At 45.3% G+C, this 17,876-nt stretch overlaps 1 protein-coding gene across 2 annotated transcripts; it reads right to left on the reverse strand.

Annotated features, from left to right (window-relative positions):
* Window positions 1–8,267: 8,267 nt before the first annotated feature.
* Window positions 8,268–17,288, reverse strand: LOC142923380 (uncharacterized). Of its 2 annotated transcripts, none has more exons than XM_076064464.1 (3): window positions 13,903–17,288; window positions 10,626–10,828; window positions 8,268–9,863 (listed from the first exon to the last, which is right to left on the reverse strand). In XM_076064464.1, exons 1-3 carry the CDS (start codon window positions 13,969–13,971, stop codon window positions 9,143–9,145), a joined length of 993 nt encoding a protein of 330 aa, XP_075920579.1. In that variant the 5' UTR covers window positions 13,972–17,288; the 3' UTR covers window positions 8,268–9,142. The 2 variants fall into 2 exon arrangements, with proteins under 2 accessions (XP_075920579.1, XP_075920580.1); XM_076064465.1 differs by having other exon boundaries at window positions 10,626–11,328.
* Window positions 17,289–17,876: the final 588 nt, after the last annotated feature.

Consider the following 17,876-nt stretch of genomic DNA (forward strand, 5'->3'; position numbering starts at 1 on the left):
GAACCCACTGCGTGAGGCTATTTTAGCAAGAAGACCGTCCCTCTGCAGAGCAAGGGTCGTGCTCATCAAGATGCTCCCCGTGACTCTTCGCCTGCTGAGGAGTTCCCACTCTGTGACTGTGCGCCCGATAGCAGCATCGCCGCCGGGACTCCTTTGGGGTGAAGTATCTAGCAATGTAAAAGGAAATGGTGTTTCCCTGCCTCAAGGCCATCTCTGTGAAACATAATAAACACAGAGTGGGAATTGTGACTCGGCTCAGGTGAAACATTCACAGATGGCATCTTTATTCAGAGCAGGTGAAATACAACGATCATAGGCGATGCTAACAAGGGCAGCCCTTTAAAAAGATAGGTTTTAACAGCAAGACTTAAAAATATTGGGAAATATACAACATAATTAGGTGTTTGTTGATCTTCTTTGGCACCGTACGTAGCCAACCGTCCTAATCGGAGGTGCGGGGGAAGGACAACAAACTACCGAAAGAACCAAGAATATAATATATGCATTGTCTTTGAAACTGGTTGGTCCACACCAGAGACAGCTTTCTTTGGAGCCTAGTCTCAAACAGTGTTAATGCAGACAAGATTCCTTGTAAAAGGTTTCACTTTGGTGTTTTAACATCTTAACACCTATATTCTTTTTGATTTAAGCTTTCGTGACTGCAGGGATTCATATTCTTGGTTCTTTCGGTAAAGTCACGTAGAAGGGAAACAATCAAATAATAAAAATATAAAACAATAAAATTGTCAAGACGTTTCGACTGTAACACAAGCAATTATCATCATGATGATTGTTTTATATTTTTATTCTTTTTTTGTTTCCCTTCTACGTGACTTTACCGAAAGAACCAAGAATATTAATGCCTGCAGTCACGAAAGCTTTAAATCAAAATCTTAACACTTGTTTTGTTGCTAGATAAAGGGGAAAACCTATTCTCATATTTTGGTACTGGCAAAGGAAAAAAAGCAGTTCTAAAGAAATTCGCTAATTTATGATTTAAAAGTGCATAGCTTCAGTGGCTTCATAATTTCGGAAGGAAAAACGTTTCAGACGGTGGCAGAAGCGCATGGGGAGGGATATTTAAACATGCGTTTAGATTATTAAGATAATTTGGCTGCTATAAATTTGGCTGCTTTTCATTTCCACATGATAAGCCAACTTCGTGAAGCTATCATTTGTGGCCAGGTTGCTTCTGAAAAAAGAAGCTAATACTTCAATGGGCTTTACCTGGTAAATTAAATATTGTTTATTTTCCTTTCAATTTTTTTGTAGTGATTTGTTTACCTTTCCTATACTTTGCACTCCTATCGTGTTTTGTATTGTTGTTGATGTAACGCTTTGACCTACCCCTAATGGACATCTGTGAAAAAGAGCTTCATAGCTCATCGGATTCCTCCTGCAATATACATAAATATTCGGATTTTGATGTGACAGGCACTCGTGCAGAAATTGGTGAACGGCAGTGAATTGATGAGAAGTTAAAGGCAGATTGTGAGAGCATAACGCGAGAGACACACAATATGGCGGGAGACAGAGAGAGAGACACACGCAAGACAACGTTCTCCCATACAAGCTTCAACAGACTGTTGAAGGTTGTATGGGTGAAGGCTGGCACGAGCAACACCACATCCGGCCGCCTTTGTCTCACCAGTGCTGATGTTTTACACACCGCACCTGATACTCGTTTTAGTCCGAGTCGACATAGGGGAGGCCCAGTACGGGTTCAGATATTCGTCACCCGATATTGGAGGTGAGCGGAAATCGAACTCGTGTTCACTGTTCCGCGGCTCCAAATGCATACAGACATGCGCACGCACATACCCACAGTAGAATGTGAACTCAATTCGTCTCACGTGAACGTGAATGGATAAGGGGATGTTGACTTATAAACAACCTGGCTCGGTGAGAAGCCTTATCGAGGTGATTAGAGGAACGTGATTTGATTATCCCTGCAACTGCAAAGCTCACAAAGTGTATCGATTGGGATGAAGTCCGCGCACCTGCCTTGACATTCATCCCGCGATAGCGTTCAGCCACAGCAAGGGGCAATCCTTAATTGCCTCATCGTTGTTTAATTCCGCAATCGCGGTCGGGGGTATGTGGGGAGCGTGTTGGACTTTGACCATTCCTAACCACGTTGGTGAAGGACAACGGTGAGTATAGGTGAGAGGGCGAGTTGCACAGTCACCCAGGGCCCCCGTGGTCCATGTCCCTTCTCAAAGGTTTCTCGAAGGTTCTGCCACCACTTCCTCCTGATCCAAAAACAGTGTTCTTCACTCATTTTCAGAGGGAGGCTACTTCAGCCGATATGACATCAGTCTGAGAGCCGCCTCACCTGCAAGGGGTGTTTTCATATCCATGTGCTGTCAGGGGTCACACTGAAGGCCACCTGGGGCCGCCATTGGCCCGTGGGCCTTGAAATGAAGAACACTGCTCTAACCGATCCCAATCGTCCTACTGTGACCGCCTTAGCGGGGCGGCTGCCCCATAGTAATTGGCACGTTTTGTTTAGGTGACAAACCTTGCTGATTATCTGTGTCGGGTGATGGTGGGTTAACGACACATTTATATTTACGCGAAATAATCCAAAAAAACCTTTACTATGCGGTACACAGTTGCTTCGCAGCTAAACATGCCCCACGGTTCAGTGCGACTCGTATGGATAAATAAGAAAGCAACAAAAACAAATTAATCGGTTCCATATTTCCCCATCATCCCGTTCTCCCCGCGAATCCCTCAGCCCTGCGGAGCGCTGACGGCCTGGCAAGTGGGATGACGAATCGCCTGTGAATTACCGCACACGCGGCAGGCTGTGGATTCGTCTCGCAGGTCACGAAGCTCAGCCACGCAAGCAAACGACAGCTGTCCGTGTTCAGACTCGTCTCTTAGTCCTCCTGCGCTCGGAGCACGAACAGTAATCTGCACGAGGTTCGTGGGTTAGATCCCGACTCCATCGAGCGGAGCGCCGGGCGGATGTAATGCGGCAAGTTGACAGTAGGGGGCACAGGTGGTACATCTGCCAGTCATCTAATTCAGTCAGCCCATGGCCCCTGGGTCTGTCCCGTGACCTTCAGTATATTTTGAGTTTATGTCTCACTCTCTCGCCCCGTGGTCGCGTGCATTTTTTTTCGGGTCCTCTGGTTTTTCCCTCCTCATTCAGAATCAACAATGTGCGTGTAGTGTCTGCCTGCAATACAATGTCCACACAATAAGCCACTTTGTGGAGCTATCATTTGTGGCCAAGTCTATTCTGAAAATAGTTAATAAGTCAGTGGGCCTTACCTGGCAAATTAAATAGCTTTTTTTAGTTTTTCATTTATTGATACATTTATCTTGAGTGATTTGCTTACTCCTATCGTTTAAGTTTCTGACCCATCCCTACTGGACATCTCTGAAAAATATCTTCATAGCTTATCATATTTCTCCAGGATAACTAAAGATTCTGATTCTGATAATAAAACGCAAAGACTGAGGTTATATATACATACACGCACATCTAGGAAACAAGCATCTTGGCAAAACAATTACGTTGATAGGAGCACATTTAAAAGTTAGAGCGATTTTAAATGAGCCGTGGTCAGTATTCTCTATTCGTTATTTCCACCTTTTCGGTGTCGCTATCTATGCCAATTAATAATGATTATAATTATTACTATTATTAGACGTCTGCTGGACTTCCGTTTAAGCCGTTTAATTTCATTTGTTCGACAAATAATCCCGCATAGCCAGTTATGTTATCCAGCTAGTTTCTGTAGCAACGGCCTACATCAGCCACTAACAGTGGAGTAATTGTGGTTGGAGTGGAGAGGCGCCCAGCCAGCAGCCAGCCAGGAATCTGGAGGTACGGATCATCATTAATCGTGCTTTTGGAATGATTCACCTTCATACAAGGTGTCATCACTTCGCCACTGCAGATGTTAGCCGTGTCTTGCTATCTAACTCGGCTCGGCGGGTTGTTATTTTAATGTGCCAGGCGCGGCACCACCACTCCAACATCCTTCTCCATTCTACCGCGGTCTACCGATTCTGAGACGCACATTTGGCTTGTGCATTTTAAAGCAAAAGTTATAATCCAGGAGACGTCCACATGTAAGAGCACGACCCGCAGCTTCGTGTAGTGTGAGCGAGGAGGCTCGTTAAGGATGCTACTGTGCAGTGCCAGGCTACGTGCACCTAGAAGACGCTATTGGGAAGTTTGATGCAATCGTCCTCCAACAACAGCGGAGGGCAGAGGAGCGACGCTCACAACAATGAGCGGATAACCGGGTCGAAAAAAATACAGGAAGTTGGCACAATAGGGGGCACAGGTGGTGCATCTGCCAGTCATCTCAGTCAACCCATGGCACCTGGGTCTGTCCTGTGACCTACTGTTAGAGGGTCTTCGACAATTCACGTGGCCTCAAAGTGCACATCGCCTGGCACAAGTGTCATGGTAACGTCACCACCACTTAGTGGCGAATGGCGGCTTTTTGTTATTGTGAAGAGCAGCGCTCGGCGCTACGAACTTGGTGACCCGAGTTCGATTCCTGCTCACGGCCTCCCCTAACTTCAACTCAGCCTCACATTATTACCCGGTACGGTGTAATGTGTTAACATGGCCACTGGGGAGATAAAGGCGTCCGGGCGTGGTTCTGGCCACCCAACCCTCGTGTGCTGTGTCAGCCTTCATTGGTGCTCGCTTACAGCACTTTCCCCAACAGTCTGTTCAGGCTATACGGGCGATCTTTGTCTTGTGTGAGGCCAAATATGTATGTTTTGGGATTCGTCTTATAATTTGGAGACGCATGCAATACGTTGAAAGGCGTTCGTCAAGGCTGGACCTATAACGACCTGGACCTCAGTGCAATAAAGGTCACAGAGACCGTGGCGCAGTGCACAAACCACTGCAAAGACAAAGACTCATGTATAGCCTCTATCAGGCTGTTGGGACAAGTGCTGTTAGCAAGAAGTACCGATGAAACCCGGTACGGCACGCAAGGGAGTGGTTGGCCAGCACCACACCCGGCCACCTTTGTCTCTCCAGTGCTGCTGCTTTATACACACATACACCGTACCATCCTACTCATTGGAAGCTGAACTCTGTTCCACCGTGCATTAACAACAGCCGCCATCCGCCATTAAGTGGTGGTGACGTCACCACGGCGCTTGTCACAGGCTAAGTGCACTTTGAGTCGACTTGCAGTGTGGGAGGCTTGCTACTGGTAGGAGTCCCAGGACAGGCCCAGGTGCTATGGGTTGACTGCTGTGCCAGCTGGGTGCAGGAGGAGTTCACGGGACAGACCCAGGAGCGGTGGGTTGACTGAGAGCACTGGCAGAGGCAACGCCTGTGCTCCCCACTGTGTGCGTATTAATTCAAATAATGTACCGTACTTTCCTTCCTCTCCACGTTTATATAATGTTCATCTACCTCCACCAACCCGGTTTGGTCAGCGTGGTGAAGTATGGTCAATTAACCTCCTCTACAACACACTCGTTAACAACAATGCATTGAAAGGACATGTATATAATTGTCGACGTTTCGAGCAATGCCCCTACTTCATAGCAGGTAAACAGATATAGTGGGTACCGAGGGTTTGAGACCAGCGCTGGCTGACACCATGGGGGCCTCGTGACAATCACACAGCACAGTACAGCATTAGAACACGTAATTTGTCAATTGCATGAACGTGAAATTTCGTAAAATCGAACTTTGTAAATAGAGAGATACTTGAACATGAAGCAGGCCACCTCCATAACCTCCTTCCATTCCTCTCTGAAGGCCTCACCTCTTTTTAATAGCCCATCCTCTTCCCTCCCCACCGTTCCATTTTGTTCCGTTCCTTCCCTATATCTCTTGCATGAAGCCACATGTCCTCTGTTCGGGACACTCATTCCTCGGCCCTTGCACTGCCCTTGCCATATAAATCACTTTGTTTTTGTTACAGCTTTTAAATGTTGGAAAGCGTGCCTTGACCAAAGGTGCTCTATAAATATAGAAAAGGATAGGATCCCAGCTATGACCACATCCAGCACCTACATCACAAAAATGTACTATCCCCATGTTAACAATAATTAGTAACTATATATGACCACAAACTTATTGAGCAGAAGTTATTTCTGGGCAGTATTCGGGTTACGAACCTAGTTCGTTCCTGAGACCTGTTCGAAATTCGAACGGTTCTTAAGTCGGCAGTTCAGTTTGCAATTACGAGTTCGCATTTTAAATCAATATTTTTCTTTTTTTAAATATATTTCATGGAAGCGGGCGTTCGTAAGTCGGACGCTCGCAAGTCGAGGACTGTCTGTTTACTTTGGGTTAGATGGTTTGAGTATAAAGGCAATATTCAGATATACTCTCCACCATCCGTCAGAGCAAATCAAATCAAGTGGTCACGTGGCAACCAATACCAATTAATTAGTTTTTTTACAATCCGTCTTTGAATCGTTGGTGACCGGGCTGAGGCCATCAGCTAACTATACCGGGAGAGCCCTGCCAGTCACAGGCAGGGTACCACGGTGACTAGGAGATGTTAACTACCTCGCCTGCTATGCCTGTTGTATGCGTTGCCTGTTTGGAGATTGCATGCCTCTTTCTCTTCGTGGTCGCTGGGATTGTTCTCCATATTTGGAATCAAAGTGCGTTTAGAGTATTTGACTGCTGCTACAAATGTACACGTGATTAATGATCCACTTCGTTGAGCTATTATTTGTGGCCAGGTCGCTTATTTAAAAAAAGCTGTATATCTTAGTGGACTTTACCTGGTAAAATAAAAATAAAAGTTTAGTTTCAGTAGCCGGGGTTGAACCCAGCTTCTCAATGGTACCAGTCCAGCGCTGATCTTTGAACAACCTGGCTACCTCTCTAATTGTCGACACGACGACTATGCGATGTGGCATTATTTCAAGCGCTTGGTGCATACGCATTTATTTATTTGGATGTGGCAATGCTAAAGTGAGTGGTGCAGTATTGATTAGCGTGCTAAACTGTGAACCCAGCGATATGTAGATTTGGAGGTTGGTTTACTCCAGATAAGAATGCAAATTACACCAACGACCGAGTTCTAACGGCTGGAAGTCGTGTGGGGCGCTGTTGCGCAATCTGTAGGTGGCAGGCTGTCTCAATCGCCCGGAGGGGTGATTCATTGCAGGGCTGCGCCACTATCTCTATGCAAGCAGTCGAGAATACATGACTGATAACGGCTTGCAAAAGTTCAGTAAACTATATTTGTGCAAAGTAAAAAACAATAGGCAATAAAGTGCATATAATCAGTACGTGCCGTGTTACCACATTGTATGTTAATTCACTTAAATAGCATCGTGCAAATATGTTCTCCTACAAATGAACTCTATTCTCATTGCCATGAACTAAAACGTAATCTTGTCAAGTTTAACAAAAGCTATAAATCGCGACGTTATAAACTAAAAATAACCTTTGGGATTTATTGTCAAGCAGAGGAGTGTAACCTACATTCATCTGGGGGGGATGGGGGAGGAGTGCATGTTTAGCCGCTCACCACCAACGCCTTCGTGCTGTTCCACGTTTCAGACACCATGGGACCAGCCCGACAACGCATCCACCAGAAAGACACAGAGCTTAACTTGTGCGTAACCACTATACGCGCCCAGCGAAGCGTGGACCTAAAAGGTTTGGATCGATCGTTAAGCGTTTGGTAAGTGACCTGTTGACCAAGACACTACCGTCCTCAGAAGGTGCAAGGGAATTCACAGTTTTATTTACCAGTTAAACTCAACTGTGCTCTTAGCTCTGGTTCATAGGCGAGCTTGTCACACGTAATGATAGCTGATGATCGCAGTAGCTGATATCACCACACGTGAGAATTTATAACAGCAGTCTAATCATCTGAACCAAGGAACCCGGATAAAAACCCAAGCTCCGACCACCACAGCGAGAGCACACGCCGACTCCAAAAGTATAACAGAGGCACCGCCAGGGTCCAGCATTGAACCCATGACCTCCTGTGTACCGATCGAGGGAGATAACATCTTCTCAGCGGCAAATAGCAGCGAAACATTGCCTTAGCATTAAAATTATGGATTCACATCTCCAATACAATATTTTGGGGAAACTATCTGAACGTGGTGCTCTGGATGGATGACTGCTTCTTCTCTGTCTTGTTTTATTTATCCACACAGTCTCAATGTAACTCTACATCTCTGTAAACAAACCACATTATACATATCAATCTAGCGTCCACGCAACGATCCCCTCCCCCTAGCCCACACACCCCCTCTTCCCCCCCCCTTGCCCCGCCCCCCTTTCTTACCTAGAAACCTCTTACCATGGCATCTCTCTCCAACTTCAGTAGAAAAAACTTCTTGCTGTTGGGTTTCCCATCTGATGATGATTGCTTGTGTTGCAATAGAAACGTCATGATTTATTTTATTTTATACCTACGTGACTTTACCGAAAGAACCAAAGAGTATTATAAATATCTATAAATATGTTGGCATATATATCTGACCATCAGTGAACATGAAATAAAACTCGTGTTCATAGCCCTGCACAAGTATCTGAGCCTTAGGACGCTAGTTCGACTCCCACTCATGGCCACCAACAATAGTGGTGATTATCTAAACCGGTTCTGGGCCTCCCCTAGGTCGACTCAGCCTCAAATGATAAAATGGTGCGGTAATGCAGTTTGACTTGGTGCTGGCCACCCACCTTGTGTGCTGTGCCTGCCGTTATTAGGTGCTCACTAACAGCTCCATAAGTCTATTAAAGCGATATGGGGAATCTTTTCTGTGTTTGGTAGAGAAACCTTTCTAAAAACAAGATTTCCCATGTGGGTCGCTCGACCTCTAAATTAATCAGGCGTAAAAATGTGATTTGATCAACTTCTATGGTTAACGGGACAGTCTATGTGTGGGTGATGTTTACATCCCTGATAGCATGGTTGGCTAAGTGCAGTGCAAAATAAATTGAACATACAAACAACAACAGGACGTTTCCTTCATCTGACCACTGCTACATAGAAGCGACTTCTCTGTCCGTGGCCAGGAGCAGCTTCAAAGCCCCTACATTTACTTTAGCCGATGATATCACAAGTGATGTCCACCGTTGTTGTTCAGCAGCCCTTTTGACTGCATTCCATTGTAATGAGAGGCTGCCCTGCTGCAATTAACACGTCACCACACTTGCGATCTAGAGGTCGATCCTTAGGCCTGGCATTTGGAGCGACGCTGCAAGCTTCTTAAATCTCGCTGCCTCTGTCCACCCAGCTGCGTAAATGGATACAGCACAGTTGGTCGATCGGCAGGTCGCATGCGGTGGTGGGGTAAAGCGTGGGTAACTCCCACCTCTTCCAACAAGGGAAGCATCTTGCAGGGCTGCACCTTTACTGACCGCACCGTCATTGATAAACCACGACGTGCATGGGTCCACGTATGACATGCGAGTAGGGGGTCCACGTGCAGCGTGCGAGGATGCGAGGAAGGGATTCACGTGCAGCGTGCGAGTAGGGGGTCCACGAGCAGCGTGCGAGGAGGGGGTCCACGAGCAGCGTGCGAGTAGGGGGTCCACGAGCAGCGTGCGAGGAGGGGGTCCACGAGCAGCGTGCGAGGAGGGGGTCCACGAGCAGCGTGCATGGAGGGGGGCCACTTGCGGCTTGTGAGGAGGGGGTCCAGGTGCGCCGTGAGTGGAAGGGGGCCATGTGCTGTGTGCGGGGAGGGGACCCGCGTGCGGCGTGTGAGGAGGGGGTCCAGGGATCTGTAAGACAATCTCTCTGAGACGGTGCTGCTGAGCGTCATCGTCGTCTCCATCGTTGACGAATGCTTTGTTGTCTCGAACAACAGCACCCCTCTTTGACTGCTGGCCCGACGACGACGACTCCACGTAGGAGAGCACGTGCAGCAGCGTGAACAACCTGAACGGGGGCAGAGGGGGGGGGGGGGGGCACGGAGGGGAAGGGGGAGGGGCACGGGGCGCCACGGTGGCAAAATGTCAGGAGGTAACGGGACAGACCTAGGAGCCAATGGTTGACTGACTGAGATGACTGACAATGCACCAGCTGTGACCCCTACTGTGCCAAATTGTTGTGTTTAGCTGCCCGGTGCTCTGCTTATGGATGCGAGCATCGCTCCTCTGCCCTCCATTATTGCTGATGGGCGACTGCCTCCAACTGCCAAGTAGCATCTCCTCAGGAGTGGCCGATCTTGAGACCGCTGGTACCAGTTATTGGCAAGTCCACTCATCTCTATATATCCTCTTGTACCATATCATTCCTTTTTTTCCCTAGCCCATGCCGTGCCATTTTAGTCTGATCTATCCTGCCAAATAATAGCTGCTTTGCCATGCAGTGGCTGGGCATGGGGGCTACATGACCCAGCCAACACAGCCACGCTTGTGAGAGGAGTTCACCAATGGGAATGTGTCTAGATCTTTTAAGAATCTGTGAGCTCCTGACACAATCCAGTCTGGTTAAACCCAGGATGCATTGTAGGCAGGGTGACCTGAATGTTTCTAACTGGTGCAGATGTTACTTTAGACACCTATGAAGGCCGGTACGGCACAAGGGGGGAGGTCCAGGACCATTTCAGATAATCGTTACTGTTGTTGGTCACTGAGTCGGCATGCCCACACACCCTCTATGGCCACGCATGGGTCGACCCCCTCCCCTCCTCCTCACCTGTGGTACAGCATGGCCAGGAACTGGACAATGAGCATGCTGGAGAAGGTGATGAGGAACATGAAGGCGAGGGGCAGCACGTCGATGACCGTCCCCTCGTTCTTCGTGCTCGGGATCTGGATGTAGAGGTCGGCTCCCACGAACTGCAGTGCCAGGGTCGCCACCAGCCACAGTGCATTGATCATGAAGTAGACGAAAGTGCCCTGCACGTTGGGACAGACAGACCAGGCCTGATTTACATTGCATTGGCCGAGTGGGGGGGGATGACCCCGGGCTGTTTATGGATCCCCTCTTTGTGCATTTATTTTTCTCCCCCACTGTCCACTCTCGACGCCAAATGGTCACTTCTGTTGTTATTGTTTTATTGTTCATGTATTTTACAGGATTAGCGGATTATTGGAACAATTAACAATTAATTCGTAGGAATAATAAGGCATAGGTAATTCAATGCCGTTTAAATCTTCTTCTACCACATGCCAAGTACGGTAAGTACTCGCTTAACGCCTGCTGTTTGCACAACGCGTTGTCGCTGGAACGCAATTTTTCTGTTATCGAAGCATCTCCGGTACTCGCGATGATGCGTTGCCAGTACCTTGTTTCTTATCTCGAAGAGTTCCTGCTTCACGCGTTTCCTGTGATCGTTATCTTCCTCCAGAGGCTTGAGGTAGTCACTGATCATGCTCTTCCAAAACTCGTCTTCCTCCTATACATTCCCATCCACGGGACAGAAGGTTCACTTTGTGCAATTGTCCAAATAACAACAACTTACTCCGATGAATAATATTAATATTGTAATAGTAACAGGTTTTACCCTATTCTTAGTTTTTTCGGTAAAGTCACGTTGAAGAGAAACAACAAAATAACAAAATATATATAAAACAATAAAAAATTCTCACGACGTTTCGACCATAACTCAAACGGTCATCATCAGGTGATGATGACCGTTTGAGTGTTAAATGCTCACCCCGAGCCCTCAATACTCTGATAGTGCGCTGTTTTTGAGTTGTACGCCTTTTGGCGTCTTCTGGTCCAACACCAGTGGAGACTAGGCTCTAAGAAAAGCCGTCTCGGGTGTGGACCAATCAAATTCAAGGACAGTGCATATTATTATCTGAGTTGTCTTTTTTGTTTGCCTTTTGACTGCTTGTGTTGTGGTTATTGCAAACATGATGCCTTGAATAAAGGTTTCAGTTTTTGTGCCAGTTAAAAGGGTAAAACCTATTACTAGATCTTGTTACTGGCAAAGGAGGTCTCGTAATGAAAATATTAATATTCTTGGTTCTTTCGGTAAAGTCACGTAGAAGGGAAACAATAAAATAATAAAAATTTAAACAATAAAATTCTTACGACATTTCGACTGCAACACAAGCAATCATCAGCTGTGAAAACCACAGCAAGAAAATTTGAAAAAAGTGGCGGTTTTATTAACGTTAGCACCACGTAGAGCGATTTTACAGTTTGTTCAGATGGACGAGTCCATCTATGTTCAGAAAAGATGAGGGGGGAGACGAAAATAATGGATGCGGTCTGAAAGCCACCGTAAGCGTGAACAATCAATTAAGACCCGAAATGGTTTATCAAATCCTTCCAATGATTGCTAAGCCAGAATCCATCTTCTCGGTTGAAATTGTCTCTGTGTTTGTATATGTGGATAGCCTCATGAACGAATCTCTCATGGTAGCCAGATGGCTTGCAAAGAACCTCTGTCTTGGAGAAGTCAATGTCATGTGAGCCTACTGAATTATAACAGTGATCTGCCACGGCCGAGGTATTGGTCCTACCGTGTTTTAGGTCTGCTTTGTGTTCACGAATGTCGTTTGGTTTCTCTAATGTAACTACTACCACAGATAATTTTGTTGTTTTATATTTTTATTATTTTATTGTTTCCCTTCTACGTGACTTTACCGAAAGAACCAAGAATATGAATCCCTGCAGTCACGAAGGCTTTAAATCAAAATTAATATTAATGGTAATTTGTAATGCCCGATCACTGCACAGTTATTTGCTGGCTTTCGACGAGAGACATAGCGAGGGATTCAGAGACACGAGGAGGAATCACATATAGATGCGAAGGCAGCAGCAATGCATACCATGAGACGGTGCTACCAACAATTGCCCAAGCTCTGCAGTCCTCTGCATATAAATGTGCTCTCGGCCAATTAATGATTGTTCACGTGGCAGAAAACCGGAGCAACCGGAGAAAATGCACGCGTGTGAGGGGGCAACATTATATCCTATACAGACGGAACAGGTGGATTCTACATTTGCTGTACCACCCGCTCCTGGCAAGCCAGGGTGCGGCTCCTTTCTGACGCCCACTGGAACGGAAATTCACGCCATCTTCTCAGTGTGTGATCCACCAACCACGTGTAGCACCAGCGTAGCCACCACCACCTCCAAGAATCATGACATCACTTCCTGTCCACTGTCCAGAATTGTTATCCAAATTGCACTGTCCTTGCACGAGATAAAAACTGCGAGTGGAACTCTCCCAGAACAATGCAGTGAAGCCCTACACGATAACTAGTGCTAAGGTACCTTTTTTTCAAAGTCTCAAAGCCACACAGATAAACGCGCCACTTGTTTGATCGTCACAGAAAACGACACTCAGTCAACTGACGGCAATATTTGGACATCTGGCCAATGCGTTGAACAATTAAGCGAGACAGGCAGCTGGGGGAGGGGAATGATGACTTCTAAATTAATTGAGTTGCTTAGTACAAGATCCCCAACATTAATGTAAAATCTTAAACGTAAACATCTCGATATTATTTTGATAGATTTATTTATTTCAGTAGGAAGGCCCAATTAGCTGCCAGGCAGTTTCCCGATATATTTTCTTCATTAAAGTTGGTTGTTATCTTCTGGGCACTTATACACGAACTAGGACAAAGATCAAAGATCCCCCGTGTAGTCTTAACAGACTGCTGGGGCACGTGCTGTTAGCGACCACCTCTGAAGGCCAGCACGGCACATGAGGAGGTGGGTGGCCAGCACCACGTCCGGCCACCTTTGTCTCTTCAATTTGGGATATTTATACACTACACCAGGTACTCATTTGAGGCTGAGTCGACCTAGGAGAGCCATAGGACCGGTTCAGATAATCGTCACTGGTGTTGGTGACTGAGCGGGAATCGAACTCAGGTGGCTCGTTTCTAAGCGCAGTGTGTTAACCACTGCGCCACCACTCCCCACAACGTATATGTAGCACACGTACAAAGACCGACACAGACATAAAAACACACAGACATAAAGACACACAGACACAAGGACGCACCTGATCGAGGCTGCACCTCTGCGTGATGGCGTAACCCTGAGGCAGGACGTTCTCAAACATGACCTGCATCTTCTGGTGGCGCTGCCACACGAGGTCATGGCGCCCTGCAAGGGACAAAGGAGGATAGCGATGTGCGGTGCACTCCCACAGAGGCTCGGGAAAAAAGTTTACCGTGACTCAGCGAAGAGAGCTGCGCAGACGGTAGTGATTATTCTCATCGTTAGGCTGGTTTAGCCTGCAACAAAGCCTGGCTGAGTCACAAGGCTCTGTGTTCATGAGGGTCTTACCAAGTTACCGTAGTAGAGGGGTGATGTTGCTGCTGAGTGCGGTCCAAATTAAGTGATTTGCAGTTATCTTTTTCAGAAGTGTAAAATTTTGGCCAATATCAATGACACATCGGAGGAAACTGGAGAAAAAGATGCCCATGCAGAACAGGGGGAGATCATTCCTCAATCTCCTACGCTTCTTCTGCAGCAGCAGCAACATGCCCTCATTACAGAGTGCTTGCCACAAATGAATCACAATAGCTTGCTAATCTCGTCTAGGAGCATTAACCATCACCCACACTTCGTTCATCCATTCATCGAACAAAGACGGTCACCGCATCGCGTGATTTCAGATGCGCGGTCTTGTTTAATTGACAAGTAATGACTTCGCATTTAATTTTATATTTAAAGCTTTAGTGACTGCAAAGATTCATCTTCTTGGTTCTTTCGGTAAAGTCACGTAGAATGGAAATAAAATATTACAAATAAAACATGATAAAATAAATTGTCACGACGTTTCGGCCACAACTCAAGTAGCCTTCTTCAGGTGAAGGAACAGAACTGTCGGGACGACAGCGCTTCAGTGAACGCTGCTAAGATTCGCAGCGTCTTTTAAGCTAGGTGGGAGAAGTAAAGCGCCTTGACAAAGGAGTTTACATATCAAACAGGAGAATTTAGCATTGAAATAGCGGTGTTAAAGTGTTGGATCAGCAGGGTGTTAAAGTCAGAAATTAGCTTGTAACTGGGAGATTAGCATGATGTTAATGTGAGGGATTAGCATGTGACTGGTCACGGAAATAGCTATGTTAAAGTCGAAGTTTATAAAGCAACAGAGGCATTTAGTATATGGACGCTAAAGGACTGCAACTACCCAACTATCATACAATAAACCGATGTGAAAAAACTAAGTATAAACTACATCAATGTTATCAATAAACTCTATATACTCTCCAATCAGCTGAGCTACTAACAATACGTCGTTATACATTACAATGCCATATGGCGAAAAAATGTGTGGCGTTTTTTTTCTTTTCAACGTTACTACCACGGAAAGCGACGAGCTTTGTTCAGACGGACGAGTCCATCTATGCTTGGAACGGAGGAGGGAGAGAAACATCCACGATGCGCTGCTCTGTCCTGTGTTGCGTTACAACTATTTTATAAACTAGACTACTATACATTGCAATGTTATACCTTCCAATCTAAACTACATTGTATAATATCGTATACACAGCCCAATGTAAGCTCTAACATTATGCATTATATTGATATGTCTCCAACTAAACTTCTTTCTACATTACACGACTATACACCGTAATATACACTGGCATAGACAAACCCACCCTTGATTTATACAATGCGTTACTATACACTACCCTATACTTTAGACTGTGAAATATTAGATTTGTAATATTACACTGTATTATTCTACCAATCCTACTGTATACCACACTGCTGTATATTCACTACACAATTACGATACTATATATTGCCTTATAATTTACGTTAAACATTACGATGTTATACTATTTATTATTATACAACATACTATAAACCATACCTTTGACCGTTGTGTGAACGGTATTTAGAGGCAGTGCCAGCGAAGTCACCAAAGTTCCTGTACCTGACACCATTGAAGACTTGGTTCATCAAGGACTGCATACTGATGTACCCCCCCCTGGTGAGACACTGTTTAACCAACACATACTTCACCTGGAATGGAACTTTCTACAAACAAACTGAGGGCACCCCAATGGGCACCCCCCTATCTCAGGTTGTAGCCAACGTTTTCATGGAGAAATTTGAAACTGACGCCATCCAGACTGCCAATCTACGCCCGACCTTATGGAAGAGGTACGTGGATGACACTTTTGTCATCTGGCCACATGGCCGGCCTGCTCTAGACCAATTCCTCGACCACATCAATTCCATACACCCAGCCATCAGATTTACCATGGAAGTCGATAAAGATGGCAAGCTACCCTTTTTGGATGTCCTAATTAGAAGGAGACCTGATGGTTCAATGAGCCACTGTGTCTACAGGAAAGTTACGCATATGGATGTTTACTTAAAACCAGATTCCCACCACCATCCGTCCCAGAAGAACTCCCTCATCAAGGCTCTATACCATAGAGCCCAATGCATTTCCGACCAGGAACACATTGCCAGTGAACTCTAGCACGTACACCAAGCTCTCAAGGCTAATGGTTACTCCGACTACACAATCCGCAAAGCCATCACTCCAGCCATGAAGAAGGATCCTCTTGAGGAGCCATTCAAAACCATCACCTTACCCTACATTGCGGGGGTCACAAAAAAGATCTCCAAAATCCTGAATAAACACAAGATCCAGGTCCGATTCAACACAGTACATAAAATCCGTGATCTGGTTCCATCTGTAAAAGATGTGGTTCCAGACATACAGTACCCGGGCGTCTACAAAATAAGTTGCCTCTGTGGTAGCAGCTACATTGGAGAAACCAAACGACATATCTCGGACCGCATCCGTGAACATAAAGCAGACTTGAAACACGGTAGGACGAACACCTCAGCCGTGGCAGATCACTGTTATAATTTAGTGGGCTCACATGACACGGAGGTTCTCTGCAAGCCATCCGGTTACCATGAGACATTCGTTCATGAGGCCATCCACATATACATATACAAACACAGAGACAGTTTCAAACGAGAAGATGGATTCTGGCTTAGTAACCATTGGAAAGACGTTATAAACCATTTCGGTTCTTAATTGATTGTATTTTACGGTGACTTTCAGACTGCAGTCCATTCCCTGGCATTGCCTCTAAATACCGTTCACACAACGGTCAAAGGTATAGCATGTTGTATAATAAATAGTATAACATTGTAATGTTTAACATAATTCATAAGGCAATATATGGTATCGTAATTGTATAGTGAATATACAGCAGTGTGGTATACAGTAGGGTTGGTAGAATAATACATAGTGTAATATTACAAGTCTATTTTACAGTCTAAAGTATAGGGTAGTGTATAGTAACGAATTGTATAATTTAATGGTGGGTTTGTCTATGGCAGTGTATATTACGGTGTATAGTCGTGTAATGTAGAAAAAAGTTAGTTGGAGACATATCAATATAATGCATAATGTTAGAGCTTACATTGGGCTGTAAACGATATTATACAATGTAGTTTAGATTGGAAGGTATAACATTGCAATGTATTGTAGTCTAGTTTATAACATAGTTGTAGCGCAACACAGAACAGAGCAGCGCATCGTGGCTGTTTCTCCCCCCTCCTTCGTTACGAGCAAAGATGGACTCGCACATCTGAACAAAGCTCGTCGCTTTCCGTGGTGCTAACGTTGAAAAGAAAAAACCGCCACCCATTTTTTCGCCATATGGCATTGTAATGTATAACGACTTATTGTTAGTAGCTCAGCTGTTTGGAGAGTATATAGAGTTTATTGATAACACTGATGTAGTTTATATTTTAGTTTTTTATTAGTTTACTATATGGTATTCATTATATAGTGTAGTGTATACCCAGTTACTTTATGTTAATAGCTCAACTTATTGAAGAATATATTGAGTACATTTATCATATTGATGTAGTTTATACTTAGTTTTTTCACATCGGTTTATTGTATGACAGTTGGATAGTTGCAGTCCTTTAGCGTCCATATACTAAATGGCTCTGTTGATATGTAAACTTTGATTTTAACATAGC

This window comes from Petromyzon marinus, unplaced genomic scaffold, assembly GCF_048934315.1.
Source record: "Petromyzon marinus isolate PM22_M1 ecotype Great Lakes invasive population unplaced genomic scaffold, UKy_Petmar_22M1.pri1.0 PM_Scaffold_47, whole genome shotgun sequence".
In the NCBI taxonomy this organism is placed as follows: domain Eukaryota; kingdom Metazoa; phylum Chordata; class Hyperoartia; order Petromyzontiformes; family Petromyzontidae; genus Petromyzon; species Petromyzon marinus.